This window comes from Epinephelus lanceolatus, chromosome 5 (assembly GCF_041903045.1).
Source record: "Epinephelus lanceolatus isolate andai-2023 chromosome 5, ASM4190304v1, whole genome shotgun sequence".
Classification (NCBI taxonomy): Eukaryota; Metazoa; Chordata; class Actinopteri; order Perciformes; family Serranidae; genus Epinephelus; species Epinephelus lanceolatus.
The window spans coordinates 29,322,100-29,334,782 of record NC_135738.1 but is presented as its reverse complement, the minus strand read 5'-3'; the positions used below and the strand labels follow the sequence as shown (position 1 = coordinate 29,334,782).

The 12,683-nt window shown below is 42.1% G+C and overlaps 1 protein-coding gene across 2 annotated transcripts in view; it reads right to left on the bottom strand.

Annotated features, from left to right (window-relative positions):
* The window catches only part of ldlrad3 (low density lipoprotein receptor class A domain containing 3), a 91,866-nt gene extending 84,724 nt beyond the window's left edge, over window positions 1-7,142 (bottom strand). Inside the window, exon 1 of one of the 2 annotated variants that reach the window (XM_033635914.2) lies at window positions 6,741-7,142. In XM_033635914.2, coding sequence (XP_033491805.2) covers window positions 6,741-6,792 — 52 coding nt within the window. In that variant the 5' untranslated portion in view covers window positions 6,793-7,142. The remainder of the gene's footprint in view (window positions 1-6,740) is intronic. The other variant, XM_033635915.2, reaches the window with a different exon arrangement.
* Window positions 7,143-12,683: the final 5,541 nt, after the last annotated feature.

Genomic DNA, 12,683 nt, shown 5'->3' with positions numbered 1-12,683 from the left:
ATTATTCCAAGACTGATGTCTGATCTTGGCATCCAAGGACGTGGTGGATCGATATAAGGCAACCATCAGGGATTAACAAAGCTTCTGCATCACTGCATGGGAAATTAGTTCAAATCAATCCAAAATCGATATCTAATGAGCTGTGTCTAACTTTTTCCAGTACATTTTACTCCTCCGTTTCTCTCTGTCTCCTTCGATCCATACATCCCAGGGTTCATGAAACATTTAGCTTCATGACTTATAGATCAGAGATGCTCAAAGAGAATGGACACTGAACCGACATCCCACGCAGGAAAAAATACAATATGACTTACACCTAATAGTGAGAGATCCTATGGTGCAGTGTGCAAATTTGTGTTACGGTTCAAAACCATGAAACACATGCAACATGCGTAATATGTTGTTACATTTGACTGATAAATAATGGAACAGAACCCGCACAGTATGTGCTTGCCACAGTTAAAGCTCCGCTGTGACCGAGCTCTGAAACATGACTCCAGTCATGTGGCTTTGTTTAACAACTATGGGAACTAAAGCCACGCTGGCCCTCCTTAATCCCTGGCCTTCTCTCCGTGGCTATGGCTGGAAGCATATCAACCATGTCAGCCAGTGCAAAAACACAACATCTCTCTCGCTCTCTTTCTCCCCTGTTCCAAAGACACGCAAAGATAAGCACAGACACAAGGGTTTATTGGGCCAACTGGCCTGTCTCTGGGAAGCCACGGTGCAGAAATACAAAGCATAATAAGCAGGAGACAATGTGATCCTGTCTCTCCTGTTCAGGGGGAGAAATGACCCGAATAGTCTGTCTTTGGATATGAATGAATATATCCGACCACCTGGCCTGCGTGTGTGTGTGGCCTGGTAACATGGAGCACGTAATGGAGCGCACATTCATGTTGATTGAGGAGAGTGTGGCTATGTCAGTCGTCTAACTGAGGCATTCAAGAGATAAGAGTGTGTGCACAGTACGGACTCTTTGCACACAACACACTGAAAAAACTCAGATATAAGTTTTGATAGTGGCTTTGCAGATTGTACTGTTCAGTTGTAGTGGGCAAGTGTGTGAACTAATACTGCTTTGTGTGAGTATAACGGCAACATGAGAAGCATCAAGGTCTCTTCCGAAATTCCTCAAGGAAGCAAGACATGGATTTTCAGAGCTCTGTGAGCTTACTTATTCAAATGAATGGCATAAAAGACAAAACAATGTTAATACAAATGCACAAGTAATTTTGAAGCTAAAATAAATTAAGTATATGAAAAACAAATTTCTTGGTGTGATAATCAACACATATAGCATATGTAAAACCAAAGTTGACAAGAAGTGTTGCAGTTTTGGGCAAAGCTAGACACATACTGGATAATAAAGCATTGTGTACTCTGTACTGTTCTCTGACATTGCCATATTTTAAGTATTGTGTTGCGGTATGGGGAGACACCTACAAAACCACCCTACAACCATTATCCATGCTGCAAAAAAGTGCCAATGTTGGATATTCGGAACATACTAATAACCTTTTTTTTTAAGTCACATGAACTGAAATGTACTTTTATCAAATTATTATCAAGTCATGTTCAATGCAAGAAATAACTTACTACCTGGCAACATACAAAAAAGGTTCTTGGACAAAGAGGGGACGTATAATTCAAAGGGTATATTAAATTCGAAACATCATTGTTTTCTCACCACTCTGAAAAGTATGTGTATATCAATTTGTGGGGTGATTTTGTGGAGCGCACTGGGTGAAGAAATCGAACAAAATAAAGATATCAGACAGTTTAAAAAGAGATACAAAGATTGTATTTTCACAAGGTACAGATATGGTTGGAGGGAATGTAAAGCACACTCAGGGTGAGACTGTTGTCGGTATTCTCAATTTGCATTTTCATATTTGTTTCATACACAAGGTGATATTGATTATCAGGTATTAGGAAGTGCAGTGGTGTAAATGTGTGGTTGACTGATGATTAGGAGAGTTAATTTATGTCTTGCTGTTTCCTTCTCCGTTTTGGACATGAAATGTTAATTTATGTTTCCCATTGTAACTCTGTTCATGATTTACTGTTTGTCTCTGTTTTATAGGGTTTATTTTACTATTATTTTTCAAAGTGTTTGAAATAAATCAAATCAAATCAATTCAACTCAAAATCAAGCTCACTCCTGTGTTTCATTAGTGCATATAAATCAAAGGGAAACAAGTCTCATTGTCACTTAATGTACAAGCACACGCACAAAATGGCAGACGAGGACTTGCATTCTTAACTTGTAATATGTGAATGAGATTTGAAAGAAGTATATTCAAACACCAAACCCATATCTGTAATAGACCTCTACGTTGGAGAGCAATGTAATCAAACATTTATAAGGCTGGCATATATATCACAATGCTGATCCTTAACAAGCAATAATCATCATCCAGTGTGGGGGAAAACAACTGATGCAAAGCTAATTCATCTTTCCGACGCTGTAGCTAAATTCATTTATAAATATCCCCCCTGGTGCATGGCCTCGCAGACCAGCTGAACAGCTTAAATATAATTTCAGGCTGCAGCACCACAATAATAAACTCGCCTTGTTTGTAGCGGCATTGCAACATTCTATTGTCAGTGGGTCGTGTGGCTAAATCTCATATTACATAACAGCACTGATTTATCTCTCGCAGCTTTGAGGGCGAGGGCGAGGGCGAGTGCAAGGCTGCAAGGCTTAGACTCCAGTCCAGTGCAACACAAAGTAAAAAGGAGCAGAAAGAGCAGTATTTACTAGATCTGATATGTAATTACTGCCATGGGACAGATTCTGCACCTGTACTGGAACACAGGTTTTGAGCACTTTTCATTTGTTTCAAGCCAAAGCCCATGAAAGAACTTCAACAAACAAATGATCAACCGAAAGCACGCAGATATTAAGTTCTAAAAGAAGGGAAACTAGGAGCGACACTTGCCGAGATGAAAAACTGGGAACTTTCTGAGGCTGTGCATCTTACCCACATATTTCTGGCAGGTTTCCAAAACGTAGTACAGCCTGTGAATGTCTTTAAAGTCTTGAAATTTTATCAGCTTGGGCCAGCTGATACACGATCCCATATACTGTACGGCTCGTTAAGCTATGTAAAATAGGAGCTACGAAGTATCTACATCTTGTCGAGTATCACAGCCATAGTCATAGTAGACTTAGCCTAATTTATGTGATGTGTAAGGCTCACTTTATATTCCATTAGGATGTTTTACAATCCAAATTATGACCTGCAATAATTTTGGACACTGTTCTGGAAATGTATTAAAGTGAATTTACCTGCTGTTGTTGAGTGTTTGTGTGACATCCATTGCTCACAGCATGCAAAAGAATGTTTACTGTGTTGTGATTTGTAGATTACACATGACATATTTGCAGCATTTGTTAACCATACGGAAATTAAGTTACTGCACTGTGAAGTGTGTGATGGAAATGAACTGCACTCCCATTTTTTGCATGTTTGCAGATCTGCAACATTCTTTGCTGTACTTATGTGTAGGCAGCAAAATATTCAGATTCATCAGTGCACTGAAGCTTGTGCACAAACCCTACCTACAATGTAAATTATACTCCATTCATACACATTTTATTTCCCTTTTTATTTTTAGCACAGACTCTGTGAGGGGTGGGACATTCTGCCAATGTCGTTTTCGGTTGCCGTATCTTCAAATGTCAATATTGTGATTATCATTTTAATAAGGTATTGCTCGGGCAAGACCCAAATAGATTCTGGAATGCATCAGACCTTTCTAATGTCTGAGATAAATGTCAAATCAAATGCAAAATATTGTGCTCCCAACCTAATATTACTGGTTCAAATGCGAGCTAGAATATTAACCAACAGCAATGTCCTGTCAGTGGACAACGCTGCCTGGTAATAACCATGCCCTATTCCAACTTATGTACTGGCCTGGGCACCACAACAATACACATCAGGAGTCTGGCTGACATTATTATTACCCTGGTCAGGCTATGAGCCTAATAAAAGGCTGAAGCCCAATTTGTTTATTCGAAGCTGACAACACATAAGCAGTACTGAAGAAAACAAACTACAGTAATATTCTGGGAGAAAATGTCTGACATCAATCATGTGTACATGCTCCTTTGCTTCAATAGAGCAAAGTAGGGTGGGGTATTTGGCAGCTAACAGTAAATCTCTGTTCCACACTGAATATAACGATATTTACACATCATTCGCGCTGACATTGACAAAAACACATTCATACGCACATGCTTGTCACATGGAAGAAAGTACACACGAACTAGGTGTGTTTCCTGTGTTCAGCAACGAGCGTTGAATTGATGGGTTTACATAAATTCCACAGGTCTTGTGTTTGTTTACACAGAGTACAAATGCCTTTTATGTTACATCCTCAGACTATAAAGCACATAGCAACAGACCTTTTTTAAAGCACAACATGTTGACTTGCAGGAAAAGCACATGTGTTGCTAATAACATTCCCTCATTTTCATTCACGTTTCCCAGTAAGCCATGACAGTGTGACAGTAAGTAAGCTAGCATGCACAGTACCAGAACCCTGAAACTAAAGCTGCTAAATGGAATTTAGCCATCATTCATTTTATTGTTTGCACCTGTGCCTTTTCTGTCAAAATGTACTCCATAAATAAGACCTATGGTACCAAGACTTTTACCCGACACTCATTCGGTGCACCTGCAACACCAGCTGAGCTCATTAGGATGCACTTACTGTACTGTCAATTGTGACTACAACATGTTGACAGAAAAGTGTCGTTTCAAAATGCTTTGATTACGGTCTATAGGGCCCCACAGGAGATAATCAAAGGGACTCTAACATGTTAGCTTAAAGGCATGTTATCTAATTCATCAATTAGCTCTGAGCATGTGGACAGACTACTCATATTGCTGTTAATGCATGTGTAGCTACAGTATGCTAAATGGTATCAATACACTCACCAGCCACTTTATTAGGTACACCTGTTCAGCTGCTCATTAGAGAGAAAGGTGATTTAAGTGATTTTGGATGTGACATGGTTGTTGGTGCCAGACACGCAGAAACTGCTGAGCTACTTGGGTTTTCACGCACAACCATCTCTAGGGTTTACAGAGGATGGTCTGAAAAAGAGAAGACATCCAGTGAGCAGCAGTTCTCTGGGTGAAAATGCCTTGTTGATGCCAGAGGTCAGAGGAGAATGGCCAGACTGGTTCAAGATGATAGAAAGGCAGCAGTAACTCAAATAACAACTTGTTACAACCAAGGACTGCAGAAGACCATCTCTGAACCAACAACACGTCGAACCTTGAAGCACATGGGCTGCAGCAGCAGAAGACCACACCAGGTGCCACTCCTGTCAGCTAAGAACAGGAAACTGAGGCTACAATTCACACAGGCTCACCAAAATTGGACAACAGAAAATTGGAAAACGTTGCCTGGTCTGATGAGGCTTGATTTCTGCTGCGACATTCACATGGTAGGGTCAGAATTTGGCGTAAACAACATGAAAGCGTGGATCCATCCTGCCTTGTATCAGTGGTTCAGGCTGCTGGTGGTGGTGTAATAGTGTGGGGGATATTTTCTTGGCACACTTCGGTCCCCTTAGTACCAACTGAGCATGGTTTAAACACCACAGCCTACCTGAGTATTGTTGCTGACTGTGTCCATCCCTTTATGACCACAGTGCACCCATCTTCTGATGGCTACTTCCAGCAGGATGTCACAAAGCTCAAATCATCTAAAACTGGTTTCTTCACTGTACTCCAATGGCCTCCACAGTCACCAGATCTCAATCCAATAGAGCACCTTTGGGATGTGGTGGAACAGGAGAGCCGCATCATGGATGTGCAGCCGACAAATCTGCAGCAATACGGACCAAAATCTCTGAGGAACGTTTCCAGCACCTTGTTGAATCTATGCCACTAAGAATTAAGGCAGGTTTAAGGGCAAAATGTGTACCTAATAAAGTGGCCAGTGAGTGGATATTACAACATGCAGATGAGGTTTCACACATGGGCTTGTAGCCTGTGAAGATAAGGGGGAAATACTTACTTGCCTCACTATCACACACACTTTGAGGCTATTTACCTCCTGAATCACTGATTATCACACGTGTTTCACATTGATGTAATTATTCTCTGCAGGCCATCACTGAAATGGACAGTTAGTATTTCAGCACACTGTAATAACCACTGATTGGAACACAGCTCAAAGCTACAGCTGCAAGGTTACAAGGAGTAAAGAGCAAACTCCTGCACAAGTGTCCTCCACCGGGCCCCAGCTGCTATGGCGGGGGCTGGAGAACAGATTGACTTGTCAACACTGTCCTGTCAACAACCTCTTGGTCATAACCTAACCCAGAGGAGTCTATAACCCGGTCTCTGTAAAACATACAGTAGATGGATATGGCACGGAGGGTGTCACTCTGTAGCAAAAATATTCTCACTCAGGAGTGAAGGGGACACGCACCCATTCGACATGCACGAAAAACTCTGAAACTGCTGCCCGGCTGCTTCAGCTCTCAGTATCCAGATAAAAATACAGCTCAGTCGATGGAAATGAAAACGTATTTTTACATGAATTGTTCCAGTAAGTTTCAGGAAACACGTCGAAGTAAAAAGACACATCTTAACAACGCAGCGAAGACTTCAAAAGATTTTGCGTTGCCCCCCTTTCTCTAACCCACCCCGTATAAAGCGTGTCGGCGCCGTGACAACAACATTAGTTTCCGTGTGCTTTTAAAAACTCACCAACAATTCTTGAGCCTGACCCCGAACCAAGCAGAAGGTACCAGATCCACATCCTACGGTCTGCTGTCCCCCCACCGGCCTGCCCGTGCTGTCCTGCCCCGAAAACTGGGGGCAAAGAGGAAAAACTTATCCGATACAGCCCTATTGTACTTCTCAAGTTGTCTTTTGGTTCTTCCGGCACAACTAGGAGGACATTTGGCGTGAGAGTAACGGGCTCGCGCTGGGACACAAGTATGGAGTCCGGTTTGGGGAGTAGGCATGCAGGCTGGAGCTGGAAGGGGCTTCGGGGTGGCGGCAGGCAGGCTGGGGAGTCGGTCGCTCGTGTGTTTGGTGCTGAGAGAGGCGGAGTCGGAGGCAGAGAGCCGGAGAGCAGAGGTCGGCCAGTCCGGGACAGCGGTTCCCAAACTGTGGGCTAGGGACCGCAAACGGTCGCAAAACCAGCAAAACCAGGAACTGTCTCATTGTACCGTTACTCCGGTCACAGCAAACAGCGGTGCTATCAGCTCACCTACAGACACTTAACCAGCACAGAGGCTCGAAATATAATCCAAATTGGGGACAGCACCTCACTGCAGAACCTCCAGCTACAAAATGAGGGTCAAATCTTACTGATATGGTTTTTGTTGATATGAAAAATACATTCAGGAGGCCAGGGCGAGGAGGAGCATTTACAAATTCATTTCCCTTTCCTGGGATTATTGTTTCAGCAACTAAAACACAGTGAAAGATAACCCTAAAAAGGGCCACAGATAACAGTATTAACATAATGTATAATGAGAGATTAATTGTAAATCCCATTATGAGGATGGCCTATGATGGAAACAGTAACCCTCCATATATGGCTCTTACACAAGGCGAGTTATTTCTTCTAGAGACCTCAGCTTCTGTCTGTTTTTAAAGGAAAATTTTGGTTTATTTCAACCTGTCTCCTATCGTCCTAAATTTGTTTCAAGTGACTAGTGACTTAAAAATAATAGTTAGCATGTTAGCCGTTAGCCTAGATACAGCCGGGGCGCATAGTAGTGTCAGACCTGTTAAAAACGTTAGTGAACGGGCAAACTTCAAGTGCAAAGTTAGTCCACTAAACAAGCTTTTTTTCCACAAAGACCACCTCATATCATTAGGATAAATGTCAGAGAACATATAGAAAACGACATGTAAACGTGTTGTCTTACCTTACCGGTGTGGTGCCATGTTTGTTTACCATTTAGCTCTGCTTTCCAAAGCATAGCCGAAATCTCATGAGAACAAACAGCAAAAGCTGGAAGGCAGAATCGGACAGTAGCCTGAAAAGTTCATTCATTTATTTTATGAAAGATTTATAGAATAATGGCTGACTTTTTGCCAGACTTCGACTTTGTGGAGGAGGAATTTGATTTTGCAGAGTTTGATGGCCGCCCTTATTTATTTGAGCCAGAATACACTGACGAAGAGCTTTGTGAAATTGAAGAACGGAGGAGGAGAGAGAGAGGCACAACAGGTAGAGGACGAGAGAGGAGGAATGGCTGCTGCAAGGCTGCGTAGCTCTGGAGATTGGTGGTGTACCTGTGAATGCTGTGCCCCAGTGCCCACAGAAGAGGAATGCCTCTGTTGCAAGGAATGGGACCGGTTGCAGCCTTATTTTCAAGGTCTGGATGTGACAGAGGACGAGACACCTCCACCTGGAGTAGTATCCAGCTGGGCTTTATCTAGAGCTCGCGAGATATATTTTGGCTGCACTTTGGAAAGCAGAGCTAGATGGTAAACAAACATGGCAGCACACCGGTAAGGTAAGACAACACGTTTACATGTCGTTTTCTATATGTTCTCTGACATTTATCCTAACGATATGAGGCGGTCTTTGTGGAAAACAAGCTTATTTAGTGGACTAACTTTGCACTTGAAGTTTGCCCGTTCACTTATGTTTTAACAGGTCAGACGCTATTATCCCCGGCTGTATCTAGGCTAACGGCTAACATGCTAACTATTATTTTTATGTCACTAGTCACTTGAAACAAATTTAGGACGATAGAAGACAGGTTGAAATAAACCGAAATTTCCCTTTAATGTCTCCAAGCTGTTTGACATCAGTCGGACTGACTGCTCCATACTACAACAAGGAATGTCCTTTTGTCTGTAGAGACAGTCTGACCATTATAAATTCACAATGTCCTCAAATGAGACAACAATAAAGACCCAATGTCCTCAGATGAGTACTTCCCAATTAACAGCATCTTATCTTGTTACTGTTGCTAAAACTGGTCACATGTGTATATCAAACCACAAACAATATTAATCATAAACAAAAAAAAGTTTCAACCATAACATCTGATCAGGTTTTGGACCTTTTTCCTCCTCTTGGTGCTCTATTGGATTGAGATCTGGTGACTGTGGAGGCCATTGGAGTACAGTGAACTCATTGTCATGTTCAAGAAACCAGTTTGAGATGATTTGAGCTTTGTGACATGGTGCGTTATCCTGCTGGAAGTAGCCATCAGAAGATGGGTACACTGTGGTCATAAAGGGATGGACACAGTCAGCAACAATACTCAGGTAGGCTGTGGTGTTCAAACCATGCTCAGTTGGTACTAAGGGGCCGTCGACACAAGGCAGGATGGATCCACGCTTTCATGTTGTTTACACCAAACTCTGACCCTACCATGTGAATGTTGCAGCACAAATCGAGCTCATCAGACCAGGCAGCGTTTTTCCAATCTTCTATTGTCCAGTTTTGGTGATCCCGTGTGGTTATTTGAGTTACTGTTGCCTGTCTATCATCTTGAACCAGTCTGGCCCTTCTCCTCTAACCTTTGGCATCAGCAAGGCATTTTCACCCAGAGAACTGCTGCTCACTGGATATTTTCTCTTTTTGGGACCATCCTCTGTAAACTCTAGAGATGGTTATGTGTGACAATCCCAGCAGATCAGCAGTTTCTGAAATACTCAGACCAGCCTGTCTGGCACCAACATCCATGCCATGTTCAGAGTCACTTGAATTACCTTTCTTCCCCATTCTGATGCTCGGTTTGAAATTCAGCAGGTCGTCTTGACCATGTCTACATACATAAATGCACTGAGTTGCTGCCACGTGATTGGCTGATTAGCCGTTTGTGTTAACAAGCAGTTGAGCAGGTAAAATCACATATCACATCAATGTTATTCTCTAGTATAGCGTTTGATTTATGTTTGCCATTTTGAGTGCCTAATATTTAATGTGTGTTTTCCATCAAGTTGATTTGTCTGGACAGGATTTTTTTCTGTTATAGTAAGCTAGGATGTACTGCTAATGAGATGGGAGCAAAGAGCAAAATTCCTAACCAGATAAAGGCTCCTAATGTCACTAATGTGCACTGTTTACACAGGTGGGAGGTCACTAACCGTGTGTACAACTTAGCTTATAGTGCAATATATCTTTTACCACAACATTAACCATAACACATTACAACCATTGTGAAAAACATAAACATTAATCACTGTGTAATAGGTAACGTGTGAGTGATTTAGAACACATTAAAAAGCAGTTTCCTCCAGCTTATGGCTTTAAACACATTGTCTCATGGCATGCTGGGAAACTCCACCCATGTAGCCCCAACATGACGCAGTGTGTTTTCAACCCCATAGACGAGCAACGCTTTCAGGCACAGCTACTAGAATCCTATGATAAATAAACCAACAATATGGTCTTACATTTGACTCATACGTCATCTCATCTGTGGCAATGTAATATGAAATTAAAGTGATGTGTCCCTTGCGCTGTCATGACTTTGTGTCTTGAGCACACAAAATGTCGTAACAGAAGAGGTGGCAGGCAGCAAAGATGGAGGTGTCCAGCTCCAACCATTCCACAGCCACTTAATTTCCAAATCCAGCTAACTTTATCTCTGAAATACAGCTTCTAGTCATGGACCTCCACCCCAACCCTCTAACAGTATCACAAACTTCCAAGTCCATCCAAATGCCTCACCTGCAAACATCAGATGAAGTCAAACACGAACAGTAGGCCATGCTAATGTTAGCCATGTTTGCTTCATTTACGGGTAAACTGAAGCTGTGAAACAAGTTTATCTCACATCATTAAAACAGTCAACCACACAAGTGATGTCAATGAATGATAAAGAAAGATTAAATGCAGCAGCTTACCACTGTTTTTCAGTTTTTTTGTCTCATTTTGATGAATGCTGCTGAGACAAAGAAAGCTTTGGAAAACAAAATTCGAGACAGCCTGCAATGGGGTTTTTGAGAACACCGCCTGACTTGTAAATAATCATCCCATTGTTGCTATTACACTAGAGATGTCAATCTCAATGGGACTCACCTGGTTAAATAAAGGATAAATAAAAAAATAAAATAAAATTTTTTGGGATGACCCCATGTAAACCTGGAACCTGATAGGACGGTTAAATAGTGATGCCCCCCAATAAATGCAATTCGGTGAATGGATAGACATCCTGTCGACTGTCTTCCTCGCACCCAGGTAGAAAGGATTAAGTCCCGTCTGTGTTTCTATGTATGGGAGGTTAAGTCATAACATTTTATATCCAATCTTAGCACCAGTATTTACGGTTCACTGGAATGTGGCACCTTACAAAATCAGCAACCGGACGATATTGCTTGCTCGGTGCCGTGTTTTCAATAGAGATGAAGATATTTTAAAACTGTGGGAAAAAAAAAAAAAAAAGGATATATGGAGGCAACAGATGGCACATGGAAAAACTATTTGGAGCAATCTTTTAACAGATGGTTTGCCTTGATGAAAGTTAAAAGAGGCAAATACTTGTAGAAAATCAAAGCATTAAAGAATTTTGGGTGTTGGCACAGAAAGTGAGAGACAGACTTCCTCTCTCCAATTGTATTTCTAGTGTTCCCTCCACAAACACAGCTCTGGTAACTTTCACAGAGTAAGGAATTGAATATTTAACAGCCCAGATAGAGCACTGTCTACGCACGGATACAGCCTGCATACAGCCTGCATACAGCCTGCATACAGCCTGCATACAGTGCGGAGCTACGAGGCAGAGAGGAAGGAAGGAAGAAAGTATGGTCATGCTTTATATTGGTGTTTTCACACCAATTTAAGTTGAATTGAATTAGAGAGAGACAGAGAGAAGGGATGGAAGGACAGGAGGCTTCACCTGTCAAACCTCTCTCCTCTTTATCACAGCACCGCAGCTGTGTGCAGACAGACAACCTCGCTTCAAACAAACCCCTCCTTTTGATAGCATGCTAACCTGGAGGCATACGATTGGAATGAGTCCCAATATCAGACTCCTCCAGCTCACTTTATATTCATCCACACACTGCCTTATCAAGCCAAAGCCTCATGCAGACTCCAACTCCAGGGGAGGGTCTTGGCATGTCGGTCGGATCTGTTAAAACTTTGTCAAGGATTTCAGCTTGATAGCTTCTGTGAGGGCCTGTTGTCCTCACATTCCCCCATTGTTGCCTGTAGGGCCTTGTGTATTTCAATCTGTTATGATAAGTCCTGATGCTGGATGGTTGTGCGTGTGCGCCGCGTAAGCTACTCTTGAAACGTCTACAGTTGGCAGATATGAATATTTTAATGAGCCAACAAAAGCAGACACAAGTCTCCTCTACGCAAATCCTGAGTACAATCAACACTAATAAAACTAAATGCTCGTTGAGGAGGAAGACGATTTGTCAGTCAGTGTTAAATGGATTTCATTCTGCTCCCCTGGAGTTATCATTAATGTTAATGCCGAGCTGTTTCACAAATTATACAGCCTGATCCATGAACCAGAACGGTATAATCTGTTTTTGGGGGGCTCTGCACTGGAGGGCTTCGAGCTAAAAACAGAAATGGGCTCAACTATATTACTGATTGACACACAGTGTTTCAGTAATGCCCATCAATTAGTTTTGGCTATCTATAAACAGCTCAGACCTAATTAGCCGCTGGCCAACAAATGGGCTCATTAGGGGACATTAAACTCTAATATGAAGGTT